This window comes from Zingiber officinale, chromosome 8A (genome assembly GCF_018446385.1).
Source record: "Zingiber officinale cultivar Zhangliang chromosome 8A, Zo_v1.1, whole genome shotgun sequence".
NCBI lineage: Eukaryota > Viridiplantae > Streptophyta > Magnoliopsida > Zingiberales > Zingiberaceae > Zingiber > Zingiber officinale.
The window spans coordinates 532,968-550,819 of record NC_056000.1 but is presented as its reverse complement, the minus strand read 5'-3'; the positions used below and the strand labels follow the sequence as shown (position 1 = coordinate 550,819).

The window sequence follows — 17,852 nt, the reverse complement described above, 5'->3', positions numbered from 1 at the left end:
CTCAGCGGGTTCACATCCATCCACTTGTCCGGGTTGTGACGACTCGATCACAGCGCGATCAGTTCACCCATCCATCCGAGGCCCCCCCGGGGCCAGGGTACGTTACCGTACCTTTCCTGCATTTATTTCACTATTCTGTTATTATTATTTGACTGCTTATATATTCGCGGGATCCACCTCGAGTATCGAGGTACCAGAGATCGGGGCAACCCGATCACTGCTGCAGACTAGAGGACTTCAGGCGACTCGGTCAACGCAGAAGACAGCTCACCACCGGGTCATGGGGATGCGGTCAATCTTTCAGACACGTTATTCCGGCAGGTTCATTTTCTCAGCTTCCCGACAGGATCAACTACAATGTAGCAATCAATCAGGACATTTCTGTGCTGATGAACAACGTCTGAATCAATTCAGAGGGGTGAAAAAAAATTAAATACGTGATTTGATAATTTTAAAATTTAAGTACATGATTTAGATATTCTAAAATTTCAGTTGCATTATGGAAAAATCTTAGTTTTATAATATATATATATATATATATATATATATATATATATATATATTAAAAATCTTCGTTTATTTTGAAATATAAAATTAAAATATATGTAATTTATTTAAATAAATTATAAAAGTTAATGACTCGACCATTTTAAATAAAATTAAGATGTAACTGCATGACAAATTAATTTGTGAATCTGATATTGTCTTCAAATTACACAGTTTGCTTATACTAATATTAGCTTTGAAAAGGTCGAAAAAAAAATAAAAAAGTTGAATATTTCATACGTCTAGAATCCCGCAATATATCACTTTTCACTATAAATTATTTTTAATTAAAAAAAATGTAATGCTATGTTTTTTTTAACGCAAGTTAAATTTATAAATTGAAAATTACATAGTAATTTGCACATGAATTTACTTTGAGAAAGAAGAATAAGTAAATCGTTTTTCTCTAAATTTGGAAGTAAATCATTTTATGCTTAGGCTCAAGAAGGAAGCGAGAACAGGTGAGCGGTTTTTAGTAATTTAATATTACAATTTCCCTTTTGTTAAATATTTTATTGCATATATGCTTTAATTTCGGGTAGAATACCATAGTCAAATAAAGGATTAAAATAAAAAAGCATTAAAGAGGGAAGGATGCTCATTATTTGATTCAAATTAAAATTTAATTTAAAACTAGCACTTGCTCATCGTTTCCCATTCCGATATAGATTTTTTTAATCGAGGATGAAAACTTAATTTGAAAAATAGAAATAAAAAATGAAATCAAATGGAGAAGATTGATGTGTCTTTTTAATGACCAAGTATCTAAGAAGTAGAAATATTTTTTTTTTCGCATGTCACAAATAAACAGATAAAAATGACTTTGCAGTATTTTAATAATAAAATTTCAATTTCAATTTAAATGGTTCGAATCCAATTGAAAAACTTAATTTATGATCATTTGAATACAAAAGCATGGAGAAAATCTGTACTTGATATTATTATTTATTTGGAATTAATTAAGAGGACAGAAATTAAGATTTCGATCAGGAGGGGAGGGCAATCTTGCCAGGGTGGTCGGCGGCTTCGAGGGTGCGATCGATAAGGCGGCGAGCGTTGCGGCTCTTGATCTCCATCTTCACGCTCGCGCTCTTGCCCATCTTCATGTACAGTTTCGACGTCTTACTGTTCTTCTTCTTCTTCTTCTTAGTTATCCACTGCACCCTGTTCTTGATGGCCTCCACCAGGCTCTCCAACTTCTCCATTATCCACTGCACTCTTCGACTCTGGCTTTCGTCTTGATATATTTTTTTTTTCTTTTGGCTGGGTTAAAATGAAATCGATCTTCTTAATTAATTTATCGACTCAGTGCTCTGTGGCTTGGGCTTCAAATTTGGACTGCTATTATTTTATTTCCTTATAAATTTATTTCGAGGATGTAAAAGTCAAGTATCATTAATTTTTAGGGGAGGTGATTTATAGAATGTATCGCGTTGGGCATATCGCTGTACGCTGTGTTGGTTGAAGAAGCGGCTTTTATTTATTTAATTTCTTAATATTAGGAATTGGAAATTTGGAATGCATCGTCGCAGAAATAAATAAATTAATGACGCCTGTCTTTCCCTTCTGTTTAATGCTGCTGCCGTTTACCTAAGTTTTATATTTTCCAAAGGACATATTTATTTCTGATTATATCCCTTCAGCCTTTTCAATTTTCAATTTTAAAAAATTATATGTTTTTTTATTTAAATCCAATAATTAAATAAAAACTTAATTATTTATCAAATAATTTCATACAAAAGTCATTAAATAATTTCATACAAAATTTAATAAAAATTTTAAATATAAAAGAAGGCTAATAAAAATATATACAACTAAAAAACATTAATAAAAATATATAAAAAATTATTATTACTATTATTATTTAATCTTTTTTAATAGCTAATTACAAGAGAGAACATAAAAGAAAATTAAAATTAAAAATTAAATAACTAAAAACAAAAAAATATTTTGTTGTTTGTTTCTCGGGATCAGTGCCGCTAATGATGCTTTTATTCGAAGGACAGTTCAGAGAACCAAAGGCTAAGCCAGGATCTGGGTTAAAAAAACTGGGCTTAAACACATACCATGTTTATTCTTAAACAAGTGTCATGTTTAAACAGGTGTCAATTTATTCTTAAACATGTATTAATTTATTTTTAAATATGGGCCATGTTTGAATAAATTGAGGTCTAAAATTGCTGAGCTGCACTGTGTTATGTTAGAGCCCAACAAAGCATAGCCCTGTCTATGCCATAAACAGTTTGAGACCTAAAATTACTGGGCTTATTGCTGGGTTGCATTGGGCTGGAATCTAATAAAGTCCAGCCCTATTTACGCCATTGGATAGAACTATTGTTGTATTGAGAATATAATCAAAGTTTCATATTGGAAGTGTATAAAGAAAATCATGGATTTATAAGATCTTCTGAGTATAATCCAAAAATAAATTCAACTTCGCTTCAAGCCAAACATAGTCTCTTTTTGATACTCGGGTCAAAAGTTATGACACTTTAAAATTTAAAAGGTCGTTTTGGATTGATCTTGCATCAATATATCATGAGATGAAAGAGATGAGTGTATAGAAGATATATATAATGTAAAATTCTGATCATGAGCCTCGTAAATAAAGTTATGGTTGTGTGTCAATTGACACAAACACAGTGCAATTTTGGAAGAACAACACTACTGTGGTGATATTCTTCGAAGACCAACGCCACTATGGTGTTGTTCTTCTCACACATAGTGGTGTTGATTTTCAAAGACCAACACCACTATGATCGAGGTTATCTCAAGTTTTCGCGAGGTCCTAGGCAAAAATAAATTAAAAAAATCTTTTAATATATTTTAAAATTTTTTTCTCAAGTTTTTTTTTTCATTTGAACCAGTTAAAAAAATTTGATTTCTTTTTTAAAAAATAAAATATTATTTTTATATAAAATTTAGATTTCTCACTAATATTTAGATAATTTTTTTAACACTGTTAAATTATTTAAACTTTTTGAGACATTGAGCGTAAATAAAATTTTATTAATTTTAATTTTAATTTTTTTTACAAAGCATTTTACTACAAAATTAATGATGAAAAAAGAAATAAGCACAATGTATTGAAGTATTGGTGAACAAATAATTAGTGTTTTTTTAGAGATATTAAGAAGGAAATAATTTATTAGTTTTATACGATATATAATTAAATAGAATAAAATCTTGACTAAGTGTAATTATGAGGAAATAAGATTAAATAAAATAAAAATCTTGACTAATTGTAATTATGAGGAAATAAGGATACATGTAATATGTAAATAAGAATAGTGAATTAATTAATAAAATGTCATTAATGTGTTATATATCATTAATATGTATGCTATCATTGATTAATATTAATAACTCAATTTAAATTTTTTTAATATCTTTACTCAATTTAACTCAATTGACATTAAGGTCTATGCCTTGAGCCGGGCTGACTATGATACTAATCTTTGAAGACCAATACCATTATGGTGTTGATCTTTAAAGACAAACATCATTGAAGTTTTAATTTCTTTTGATCACGATTGGGGAGGTCTTGAAACATTAAATGATGACAAATTTGGACTCCAGTAAACTAAATAAACTCACATGAGTTGGAATGAGTCCAATCGAATGGCTAAGTCCATCAATGTTTTAGATAAAACCATTGATAGATCTAGGAAATTTGAATTTTTGAAAGATTACAATGAGATGAAAAAAATATTAGTGTGAAGAAGATAGATATGATGTGAAAATTTTGGTTCAAAGTATTCTACACAAAGTTATGGGAAGTCTAAAATTCTTAAACTTTTAAGTAACGTTGGGAATGTTTTATAATGATAATGGAGGATATATTTGTAGAACCTACAAGGGTTGAAATGAGTTTAATCAAAACTAAATAAGTATATCAATGAGTTTTGATTGAAACCCCACGATGAATTTAGAAGACTTGAGTTTTTGAAAACTTCCAATGAGATGGAAGATATGAGTAGGTAAAAGATATATATGGTGCGTAATTTTGATTATGAGTCTCGTAAGCCATGTTATGATTATGTTCCAATTTACACTGACACGGATGCTGGTTTTGAAAAAGTAGCACCACTATGATATTGGTCTTCCGAAACCAACACCACAGTATTATGTGTTGGTGCAATATCCCTCAGGTCAAGGTTGACCTGGGTAACCAAGCTGAGTCTTGGTTTGAGTTTAGATGTTTGACAATAAGATATTGATTGAAGAAGAGTCAAGTAGGTCAAGGTTGACTGGATACTTGACTGGGAAGTCCTAACTGGGATGTTAGGCAAAATGAAAGACCTAGTGAGTGAAGCTAGGCAGTATGAAAGTCCTGGTGAGCGAAGCCAGGCAGAAGAAAAGTCCTGGTGAGTGAAGCCAGGCAGAAGGAAGTCCTAGTGAGTGAAGCTAGGCAGATGGAAATCCTGGTGAGTGAAGCCAGGTGAAAGTCCTAGTGAGTGAAGCTAGGCAGATGGAAATCCTGGTGAGTGAAGCCAGGTGAAAGTCCTAGTGAGTGAAGCTAGGCAGATGGAAAACCCTAGTGAGTGAAGCTAGGTGAAAGTCCTGGTGAGTGAAGCCAGGCAAGGGAAAATCCAGATGGATCAAGGATGATCGGACATCTGGTGTTGGGAAGTCCAAGTAGGTCAAAGGCTCGACTGGATACTTGGCATGAAAGAAAAGTCCAAAGGGATTGACGGATACTTGGCACAGAGAAAAGTCCAAGTGGGTCAAAGGATTGACCGGACACTTGGTAAGGGAGTCCTAGCAGTCAAGGGAGTGACTAGATGCTGGGCATGACATACCAACAGTCAAGGTTGACCGGATGTTGGTTGGGGGTTTGGGACTTGGTTTTGGACAAAATCAGTCGGATCGATCGATGGATCGATCCAGCTTCTGGATCGATCCACCGATCCGTGCGTCGGAGAGCCCGGATCGATCCGTGGATCGATTCAGGTCCCAATCGATCGATGGATCGATTGGGACGCTGTCGCGATAGCGCTGGATCGATCCGTGGATCGATCCAGGCGTTTTCCCAGAGCACAGAGGCGCTCTGGATCGATCCGTGGATCGATCCAAAGCCTCCCCGATCGATTGGGAACATTCAAATCGATCGGGATCCGACCGTTGGCGTCAATAAAGGCCGCAGGCGTTCATTTCCTTCGGCATCTCTTCACGATTTCATCTCAGATCTTCGCCAGCTCCTCCACAGCACTCTCAAAGCTCGTGATCGCCAGTTCTTGAAGGTTCTTGGAAGCTCTCCGAGTCAAGAGGCGGATCAAAGGCAAGAAGAGAAGCTAGGGTTAGGGTTTTCTGCATTCATTGTAAGCTTTGTGCTTGTATTTTGTATCCTTTCCCTCTCTTCTTGTATTGAGTCTTGTAGGGCTTCTCCGCCCTTGGTAGTTACCATAAAGGAGAGTTTTATTTAGTGGAGGGTGTGTGTGTTGGTGTGGATCATTGGATTAGTCACCTCTTGTGAGGTGAATACCAAGTAAAACCAACTGTGTTAGCGTTGTGTGTTTGTTTCTGTATTTTCCGCTGCACATCTTTGAAGGAACGAGCAATACCGAGCAACGCCAAGCACCGAGCGAACGCGACGAGCTATTCACCCCCCCCCCCTCTAGCTACTTTTGGTCCTAACAAGTGGTATCAGAGCAAGGCCGCTCTTCACCGGAATCATCGCCGGAATGGTCAAGTATAACAAGAAAAGCTAGAGGGTGAAGAAGTTGGAGCAAATTCTTCAAGTTCAAGATTTTATCAAGCTCAACTTCAAGATGCAATTCCAAGATGGGCTTGGATTTGACACAAGGGTGGCTCCACCATACACTTCTACGAGTTTCGATTCTTGGAAATCAAGAATTGAAAATTTTCTTATGATGGAGATAGAGCAATGGTTTGTTCTCATGGAAGGTTTTGAAGCTCCCACAAATTCCAAGGGCAAAGTACTCAAAAGGAGCAAGTGGAGCAAAGACCAAATCCAAAGATGTGAGGCCAATGACAAAGTGACCAAGCTTTTGGTCAATTTATTGCCAAGAAACATCTTGGAACAAATTGGAGAGTTTGAAGATGCCAAGGAGCTTTGGAGCAAATTGGCAAGAATTCATGAGATCCCCTCCACTGTACAAAATCAAGGAGAATCCAAAGAGGGCGACTCATTGGATCAAGACCAAGAGGAGGACTCCGAGGTTGAGAGATGCTCAACCTCCGAAGAAGAAGTTCAAGAAGAAGCTTCATCTTCAAGGGAATGCAACGAAGGGAACAAGGAGGGAGCATACTCCTTGTTTCATATTCAAGATGATGAAGCCTCCACCTTTAGGATTGAGGGGGAGCAATCCTTGGTGACACCGGATCAAGAAGAAGGAGAAGCTTCTACATCCGGGTCAAGAGATGAAGAGGAGAAAGAAGCTTCTACCTCCACAAGTCAAGAAAAATCAAATGGAGGAGAATCAAGGTCCTATCAAAAGGAAGTTTCTACCTCTGGATCCAAAGAAAAAGATGCCACCCCTACAAGCAAAGGTATGAATATTTCAATTAATAATAAAAATCATATAATATGTTTTGAGTGTAGGGAACATGGGCACTACAAGAGCAAGTGCCCTAAATTGACCAAGAAGAAGGGCCAAGTGGCACAAAAGGGCAAGGTGAAGCCCAAGGAGACCATCCCCGGAACGAAGAAGAGCAAGGAGCATATCATATGCTTCTCTTGCAATCAAAAGGGGCATTACCGAAGTCAATGCCCCAAGGGGAAGAAGGTGGTCACGGCTCAAGGAGGCACTAGTCAAGGGGGAGCCTCTAAGGTAAAAAGGAAGGTAACTTTCATTGAGCCTATTCCCTTACAAAATGGTAAAAAGCATGCTAGGTCAAATTTCTATCATTTTAATGCTATTTACCATGAAAATAGAAAGCATGATAGCGTTAAAGAAAAACATATAGCTTTTCATGCTAAAACTACTACACCTAAGACTAGGAATGTAGGTAAAAGTCTAGGTAAAAACTCTAAGGATTGCAGCTACAAGCCTAGAAACAAAAATGCTCATGAACTTAATGGAAAACCAAAAACTAAGGACTTAGTGATGGAAAATCAAGTCTTGAGGTCAAGGCTTGATAAAATGGAAAGGACCCTAAAAAGGATGGAAAATATCCTAAAAGGGCAAAATGAGCATAGCCTAGGTCTAGGAGCACAAAGGTCATCTAATGGCCATAGAGGTTTGGGATACAAACCAAAGGCTAATAAGGATGTGCCCTCTTACCATAGAGTTCCATATAGTTATGGAACAAACCCTAGGTCTAGTGGTCAAGCCAAGAATACTAGGGAAGTCATCCCTAAGAGTATTTTTGCAATAAATGTGACTAAGACTTCTAAGAAGTCTAAGAAAGTCACAAAGAAGGTTACAAGGGAAGCTATCCCTAGAGTTGACCTAGAAAATGTGACCAAGGCTTCTAAGAAGCCCAACAAGGTCACTAGGAAGGTATCTAGGGAAGTTATCCCTAGTGAGTACCTAGAGCATCCAAGGAGCACCAATAGGTGTTGGGTTCCTAGGAGCATCTTCTCTACCCCATAGATGAGTTAGAGAGTGTCAACTCCGATTAGAAGGGTAGTTAACCCAACTTTGAGGAAATTGACACTCAAGGAGCATTTTCAAGGTTTTAGTTAACCTTTGAAAATGAAATGGACCTATTGATTACTCCTTGAAAGAGTAAAATGTGCCTAATGGTGGAAGAATTGATTTTAATCTTAAATGGCACATATTGGGAAATTCATAAGAACTATCAAGTTGGGATTTTGGTATGTTCTTAGGCAATTTAAGGCAATCCGGGCCTTAAATTTAAAAGTGCTACTCTTGAGGAAAAATGGAATATGCCAACATTTGAGGACATGTTTATTTTCAATTGGCATACATTAAATTAAGGAAATTAGAAATGCCAAATTTAGGCTTTGGCATTCTCTTGTAGCACTTTAGGGCAATCTAGGTTTAAGGTGTAAGTTTAGCTAAGACTTTAAGGATACTTAGATAGTTAATCTAGGTATATTTTATTTATGCTAAATCTTGACATGATTGTTTGCCCATCATATGCCATGACATCATGTCTAGTTTTTGCATTCATGTTTTATTATGGAAAATCCAAAAATACCATGTCATGACATTCATACATCATGTAGTAATAGGATATTTTCTTTTGAAAATTATTTTCTTTTGATGTATGCCATAACATAATCATGCATTAAGTTTAATTCCTTGTAATTAAGGACGAATGGCATTTAACGACACTTATTGACAAGTGACATCCTGGTGGATGTCTAATATCTCTAAAATGCCTAGATAGATATGCATGCTCCCTAGAATAGGGCAAAACCAAATTTTACATCTCACAAAGACCTCTAAGATGACTTGTATGTGTTTTGTCCACAATAGATACAAGTGAGATGTTAGGAAGATGAACAAAACTCAAGATGTTGATTTAGTGCATTCTTTTGAGTTTTAGGTTCATCAAAACACATAGTTATGTGTTTTCCCATCATTGGGAAAGCTAATGTACAAGTCATGTGCATTAAGCCCAAGGAATGTGATGGGATATTGGTTTTGAAAATGTTTTTAAAATGTTTTTGGAAAACCTTGGTGAAGGCTATCTTTTGATAGTAATCACCATTGAATAGTTAGACACAAACTTGAAGAAAAACACTAAAGTTTTGCAAGTTTTCAAGTTTGTGTCAATCTTTGAAAATATGAAGTATTTTCATAGAAAACTATTTTTCCGTGATAGTAAACGCCCTAAATAATGTCTACACGAAATTTCATAATTTTTGAATTTTTGTAGAATTTTCTAGGGGTTTCTGAAGTTGACTGAAATGAAATTTCAGCAACTATCAGAGCTCCGATCGATACATGATCGATTGGGTTCTGAATCGATCCATGGATCGATTCAACCGGCAATTCCCGCGAGCAGAAGCTCGCTGGATCGATCAGCCGATCGATCCAGGGAGTCTGAATCGATCAGTGGATCGATTCAGCAAGGTTCAATCGATTGGAACCCAACTTCAATCGATCCAAGTTGCTGGTTTTGGCTGGGAAGGCCTGATTTCAGCATCTTTGAACCTATTTTAGTCTAGGTAACCATTCCAAACCCCTTAAATACATTTGTATACATACAAAGGGTGTTTTCATGTTGAAAACAAGGATGGATTGGTTAACGAAGACTAAGTAGAAGTTTAGGTTGAGGTTGTTTCAAATTTTGAATATTTGAACCTCAAAACTTCTAAATTTGGGTTTCCTAATGTTTTAGGGATTCCAAGTCATTGTTGGTGCAATGACAGAAGTTACCACCATGTCTTTAGGGGGAGGGACTCTTTAAAGACATGAAAATTATTTTTCATGAACCTTGGAAGGTGGTTAACCTTCTGTTGTGGACTTGCTCAAGGTTGAGCATTTAAACTTGAAATGGGGAGAAATGGGGAGTGGATATCCTCATTATTTCAAGTGGACACTCAAGTGGTAGATAATGCTCAAGGTTGGGTAGTTGTCTACATTGAGGGAGAAGTTAAGGATAAATGAAGGGTATGGGACCTTCATTATCGTGTTGATCACAACGAGTGATGTTGTGAACAACGATGAGCAACTCTTCAGGGAGAGAGTCTTCAACAAATGGATTTGTTGAAGTGTGCCCAGAATTGGAGCATAGGTTGATGTGTGTCCAACGATGGGTTGATGTGTGCCAATAGGGGGAGAATGTATGGTTAAGTTTAGGCCTTCATTACCTATGGGAAGGTCATAGGGGGAGAATGAAAGGACTCATAAAAGGGAGTAAGTTAGGCTTTCATTACCTAGAGGGAGTTTGCCCTCTTAGGGGGAGAATGAAGAGCTTAATTTATGCTTTCATTACCTAGTGGCATGAAGAAGGAGGCTATGGGATTAGCCTAACTTACATATGGGATTGTAAGTGTTATTGTGGTATTGTCAAACATCAAAAAGGGGGAGATTGTTGGTGCAATATCCCTCAGGTCAAGGTTGACCTGGGTAACCAAGCTGAGTCTTGGTTTGGGTTTAGATGTTTGACAATAAGATATTGATTGAAGAAGAGTCAAGTAGGTCAAGGTTGACTGGATACTTGACTGGGAAGTCCTAACTGGGATGTTAGGCAAAATGAAAGACCTAGTGAGTGAAGCTAGGCAGTATGAAAGTCCTGGTGAGTGAAGCCAGGAAGAAGAAAAGTCCTGGTGAGTGAAGCCAGGCAGAAGGAAGTCCTAGTGAGTGAAGCTAGGCAGATGGAAATCCTGGTGAGTGAAGCCAGGTGAAAGTCCTAGTGAGTGAAGCTAGGCAGATGGAAATCCTGGTGAGTGAAGCCAGGTGAAAGTCCTAGTGAGTGAAGCTAGGCAGATGGAAAACCCTAGTGAGTGAAGCTAGGTGAAAGTCCTGGTGAGTGAAGCCAGGCAAAGGAAAATCCAGATGGATCAAGGATGATCGGACATCTGGTGCTGGGAAGTCCAAGTAGGTCAAAGGATTGACTGGATACTTGGCATGAAAGAAAAGTCCAAGTAGGTCAAAGGGATTGACCGGATACTTGGCACAGAGAAAAGTCCAAGTGGGTCAAAGGGATTGACCGGACACTTGGTAAGGGAGTCCTAGCAGGTCAATGGAGTGACTAGATGCTAGGAATGACATACCAACAGGTCAAGGTTGACCGGATGTTGGTTTGGGAGGTTTGAGACTTGGTTTTGGACAAAAATCAAGTGCTGGATCGATCAGTGGATCGATCCAGGCTCTGTATCGATCAGTGGATCGATCCAGACCTGTCCCAGCGAACAGAGAGCCTCTGGATCGATCCGTGGATCGATCCAGAGGTCCCAATCGATCAGTGGATCGATTGGGACGCGGCTGCTTCGCGCGATAAGCGCTGGATCGATCCGTGGATCGATCCAGGCGTTTTCCCAGAGCACAGAGGCGCTCTGGATCGATCCGTGGATCGATCCAAAGCCTCCCCGATCGATTGGGAACATTCAAATCGATCGGGATCCGACCGTTGGCGTCGATAAAGGCCGCAGGCGTTCATTTCCTTCGGCATCTCTTCACGATTTCATCTCAGATCTTCGCCAGCTCCTCCACAGCACTCTCAAAGCTCGTGATCGCCAGTTCTTGAAGGTTCTTGGAAGCTCTCCGAGTCAAGAGGCGGATCAAAGGCAAGAAGAGAAGCTAGGGTTAGGGTTTTCTGCATTCATTGTAAGCTTTGTGCTTGTATTTTGTATCCTTTCCCTCTCTTCTTGTATTGAGTCTTGTAGGGCTTCTCCGCCCTTGATAGTTACCATAAAGGAGAGTTTTATTTAGTGGAGGGTGTGTGTGTTGGTGTGGATCCTTGGATTAGTCACCTCTTGTGAGGTGGATACCAAGTAAAACCAACCGTGTTAGCGTTGTGTGTTTGTTTCTGTATTTTCCGCTGCACATCTTTGAAGGAACGAGCAACACCGAGCAACGCCAAGCACCGAGCGAACGCGACGAGCTATTCACCCCCCCCTCTAGCTACTTTTGGTCCTAACATTATGTTCTTCTCTCACATATTAATGCTAGTCTTGGAAATCAACACCACTATGATGTTGATCTTCAAAGACTAGCACCACATGTTATGAAAAGTTTAACATCCTTTTGATCACTGTTGGGACCCATAACTTAGTTTAGAAGGCTCAAACTAATCATGCACATCATAACTACCTTGTATACACACTCTCCTCATCCAATACATGTTATTTTTCCAGAATTTCAACTCCTCTAGGTTCATCAACGGATTTCGATCAAAACTCATTAATGGACTTAACAAGCTATAATTGGACACATTCCAAGTCCGATAGATTTTTACAATGACCTTGAGTCTTATCATGCTCGCAGTTATCAGCTTGGAGTCATTTCATAATACTCAAAAAGTTATTAAAGTTTCAATATCATAGTGATTTTATTTTCTTCAAATAACAACACCAATGGTGGTGATCGTTAAAAATTAGCAAAGTATTTTTTTAAAAAATAAATTTTCTTTTTAAATTTTATCTCTATTATAATTAGCTTTAAAACTAATAATAATAATAAATTAAATTTTATTAACGTTCCTTTAATTTTATAATTTTTTATTAAATTCCTTTTGTATATATTTTTTAAATTTTTATTAAAATTTAAAATTTTAGAAATATGGATAACTTTAGAAAATGATCATGAATTTAACCATGTAGATTTTTTTAAAAAAATCATCGACTTTTGTATGAAATTATTTGATAAATAATTAAGTTTTTTTTAAATTTGATTGTAATTTATTCGGTTTAAATAAAGAAAATCATTTTTTTTTTTTGAAACTTAGGCGTTTTTTTAACTGTATATAAAATGATCTTTTATATAACAGGAAATAAGCGTGCTTAACAAAAATATACCGCTACTTTAACGACTATAGTTCCATGGATATATATATATATATATATATGGTCAGGGGCGGATGTAAGGGGTGGCAGGCCTGGGCTGTAGCCAGGCCTGGATTTGACCCATTCTCTATTAAATAGCAATATAGCATAATAAGAAAAAAAAATTATGCTTCGTTACTTAACCTACCTGCCACCCCTTTCATCCGCTGCAGCCTGTAGGTGACGTCGAGCTTCACGCAGGCAACGCCTAGCTTCATGCAGGCAACACCGAGCTTCACAAAGGCGAAGTCGAGGTCTCAAGGAGGTATACCGGCTATACATAAGATCTCCTCTTTTCCCCCTTCAATCATCCTCTTTGAGTTTTTTCCCCCTTCGATCTCCTCTTTTCCCTCGCAACCTGTCGCTCAGTTCTAACTTCTAATGTATCAACTAAATTAAGAAACTTTCGGTGTTAGATGGTTGTAGACTTGTAGTTTCTAAACGGACCAAACCGTACTAGAGAATTGTACAATTTCCACTTTCCAGCAAGCAACCAAAAGGGAATTGCAATGCATTTTAATTTTGAATTTGTTAATGTTATATCAGTAGGCATTAACGAGTTCTATGACATTCTTTATAGGTTTTTTAGTTTCCTTATTTCAATGCTCCTTATTTATAGTTTCAATGCAGCACCTATGATAGAATTTTAGGTTTTCCATATCCTATTTTTTGTTTGTTTTTGTGATTTTGTTTAATATTAGAATGATAATTTGATATGTATTTCGGTATTTGAGTAGTATTATACAGAAAAAATATGAAAAATTCTAAGCGGTATTAATTAATCGATATAAGAGTGGGTAGATTGGACCAAATCATTTCAAAATTACTTGATGGTTCCTTGCTGCCCAACCAGCAAGAACAATATTCGAATACTCATCGAAGTAGTTTGAGGCATAAAGCTAACATAGCTCGATAATGATGGATATTTTTAAATTAAAAAAAATAGTTAATAACAATAAAATAAGATAAAATTTATTTAAGTTTGGATGTTGATGTAGCATGGGATAGAATCTAATAACATAGAAGGATCCATAAAATTGACCCACCTATTGGGGTAAGACTTTTTTGGTGTTATAGTAATAGTTAAAAATTTTAGCTACTTCTTTAGTCAATTCTTGGCTCCGCCGCTGATGTGTGTTATAGACATATGATAAGACAAATTTTAGATTATCAATTTTTAAAAATCCATCTGTAGATATCATGTTAGAGAAGTCATGGCACCGTAGGACAACAAGCGAGCTCTTTAGCAAATATGAAAATTAGTTGCGTTTTTTAAAAATTAGGAAATTGTAGATGGACTTTTGATAAATTATCTTCCATGAGTTTTTAAAATTTGATTCGACATGCCGAATTTACTAACTCGAAATAACAGATCGAACTGATTCAATGGATATAAAATGATTTTTTTACTCGAAAGGATGAAAAAGCTGGGATGACACTAATTACTTATTAGCTTCGAGACCCATTTGACTGAAATCTCTTTAAACTATTCACACAAACCCATTAGATCTTTGTCAATGGAACACGTAGGATATTCCATCCTATTATTAATTTATACTGATCACTAAAACAATATTATCATTCTTCCGGCTAAAATATGATGGAATCGAGTTATTAGTCACCAAACATATTAAGGTACGGGTGCTCTGCTCTGGAGATCATCAAGGAAGCATGCAGTTGAAGGAAACCGGAACACACTCAAATGAAAGGCTAGACTGGACATGGGATAGATCCCACAGCTACTCAGATGTCCAAGTTAGGGTTTTAAATAAGAAGTTGGAGGTAAATCGAATTTGATCCAGATCTCCTTATCCCTCCTCTTCATGAGTGTATATAATTTTAACTGATAATTGTCGATTTAAAAACCACGTAGGTGCCAAAGAAAGATTTCTACATCAATCATTTTTCCAAGTATTAGGAATTTATAATGATACACTTACCAAGAAATAAAAAAAGTTTCTCCTTTTTACACAGATGAAATAGAAATTAAAGATAAAAATTATTTTGTAAAATGACATTGATATTCAAACTATACTCAAACTCAATGTAAATTCTCCATCACTCTCACTCTGTTGTCTTCGTCACGATGACGTCCTCAATACAGGGGCTGTGTCATCATGGGCCGAACCGAATCTGGTCTAGCTGGACGAGGTGCGACGACTCCGCCGCCTGGATTTGGGACCTTCGGGCTGAGAATGGCTACATCGTGGGCCAGTCTCCTTCACGTCACCTCCTCCGCCGCTTGATGTTAAAAAAAAAAAACGAGCAGGAAAATTGTTAAACAGTTTGCTGTATTTGAGTGTCTGCAAATTATTATTATTATTTTATATTATTATAAACTCCATATAAATATAAAATTATCTGAAACATAAAGAGATGTGCATCACGTATTTTCGCTTGGCGATAAGTGAACCATTATGATGAGGCCCGTGTCAATACCTGCAATGGGAGTATTGCGAGAAAGAGGTCCCCCGGGGGCCAGCATCTGGTACGGCTCGAGGACTTTTGCTTAATGAGACAACTAATACAGGCAGCCACATCTGCCATTAATAATAATAATAATATTACTCACTTTCAGAAATAAATGCCAAAATAATAATTCAGATGCGGTGCATCGCAATTTGGGACTTTTTAATTAAATGAGCTAACCGATGCCCGGCCTGTTTGTCTTCTGGGAAAGTGGGCGAACGGAACCTTCAGTTACACTCCTTTAACAACATAAGTGCAATTAAAGCCCCTGCTGCCTGCTTCTATGAAAATTCAATCATTTCAATTTTACCCTTCGATTTTCCTAATTATTCTTATTGTTTCTGCAAACGGTATTGAATTGACTCCTGTTGTTTTAGTTATATCTTATTTTATTTTAACCTTAGCAATAATTATAAAGGTTCAAATAAGATAATATAATGAACAAATGGCTGGTTAAGTGTGATCTCAATTATGTATGCTCGAGTAACGTTTCGTAAGTCCAATGTATTATTAATTCTGGTCGAATTAGTTAATTTGATTTTTCAAAACACTGGCGGCAGATAGCAAAAAAGTAGAGGTCAAATTGTATCAATAAACTCAAATCCTAACAACAAATCGATCGACTCAACCTTTGTTAACCTGCCTACTCTCCTTCCCCTTGTCCCATTGCACACGTGCTTGCTCGTACTACCGAACAATAAAGTGGGCACACCTCCCTACTTGCCCCTAAACTCTCTCGCCCACCGAAGGCTTTGCTTGCTTCTCATCCTCTCTGGTCTCTATGTTAGTATGTTCCATCTCATCCTCCTCAATTCCGGCATCGAACCATCATTTCAATGAGCACAGATCATGTCTTCGCTTGACAAATTACCTGCGAGATGGCTTCTGTTCACAACCCAATGCGCCCTGTCAGGAGGCTATTTGAGCTTCTGGAAGAGCAACAGGAGCCGTTTCTGCTGGATGTCTACCTGTTGGAGCATGGCTACTCGGATAGCAGAGCCATGAAAGCCACTGCCGCGTCCATTTGCTGTCCCGGAAGCAGTTCTTGCAATTTCAGGAAGCTAACAAGGTTTGGCATTTATGGGTTGAGGAAGAGCAGGAGAGGGCTTCTCAGATGCCTACTCGACAAATTTGCCTGCAGTAAGCTGATAAGAAAAGCATGGAGGTGGCGAATCAAAGACGGAAACAGAGCAGTTGAATTCCGCAGGCTTTCTTATTCTGGCGGCACTGAAGAAGGCGAGCTGGCCAGGGAAGTGCTCAGTCCTGTGTCAGTTCTCGAGCTGCAAGGTGCTCTTTTAACCAATTATTCTGTTAAATTATCCTCTGAATTGGTTCAAAAATTGCATCTTTTTCACAATGCTGCCATTCTCTTGCCGCAGCGGAGGAAGAGGCCTCGTCGAGCTCGAATTTCGATTCGCCAATCGAGAAAAGTGAATCTCCATGGGCTCGCTCGGATCCACCAAAAGCTAGCAGAAGGTTCATCTTCGAGCCGCATCACTTTGTACGGAGCGGAGGGAGCTTATGTGAGGAAGAAATTCTGTCATGCGAGAGTCTAACACATCTGATAGGTTCAGATTTATCCAAATCCAGCAAAGAATGGATACAGTTCCGAGTTGAAGAATCAGAGGTTGGAGTTGAGATTGAGCGGATAATCTTCGAGGAGATGAGGGCAGAAACTCTGCGTGATGTTCTAGATTCACTGTAATTAACCTGTAAAACTGATGTTAATTGAAATCGCGGAATTAACTGCTAGACATATCTGTCCTTTTTTTCTGGGGACAACCTCTGAAGTCTGAACACAATGCCCGAAGAAAAGACAAAATCCTCATTCCATTTCAGGGTTTTCCCACTCTCTCTGTTTAATAAATTCCTCGATCTTGTGAACCACACCATTGACCTGTGCAGGTTAATTTATGTTTTACAAGAGCAGATTCCAATCAACTAGAGGCATGCATAACAAATTATTTGTATATGCTTCTAGGAATGAATGAATGAATGAATGAATGAAAGAAAGAATGAATTGCAGCAAATCTGGACATGGAATGATGATGGTCCACGGCTCCATCAAACCATGTGCATGCATTTATTAGATTCCACGGCGAGAGCAAATTAAATGGAGTTATTCGGTTCCATCACTTCTCTTGTCCATCGGAGCAAGCATAGTCCATATGATCTAGGATTGGTTGCCTATCGAGGCCCACAATACATGTAGCTTAATTCGGTGATCATGACACACTAACAAGAGAGAGAGAAAGAACGAACAAACTAACTAACTAACTACATGGGATTGACGTTAAGCTCCTCTTCCACATGTCATTTTATAAAATGACTGTATTCCTAGCTATTTGTTTACCATTTATATAAATGTTAAAGTACTAATTTGTGTTCCTTTTTCCACTTATTTAACTTA

The 17,852-nt window shown here is 37.5% G+C and overlaps 1 protein-coding gene across 1 annotated transcript; it reads left to right on the top strand.

The window, feature by feature from the left end:
* The first annotated feature begins 16,186 nt into the window (after positions 1–16,186).
* LOC122011556 lies at positions 16,187–17,329 on the top strand. Its single transcript, XM_042567944.1, has 2 exons — positions 16,187–16,729; positions 16,822–17,329. The coding sequence occupies exons 1-2, from the start codon at positions 16,321–16,323 to the stop codon at positions 17,145–17,147; spliced, it is 735 nt and encodes a 244-aa protein (XP_042423878.1). The 5' UTR covers positions 16,187–16,320; the 3' UTR covers positions 17,148–17,329.
* Positions 17,330–17,852: the final 523 nt, after the last annotated feature.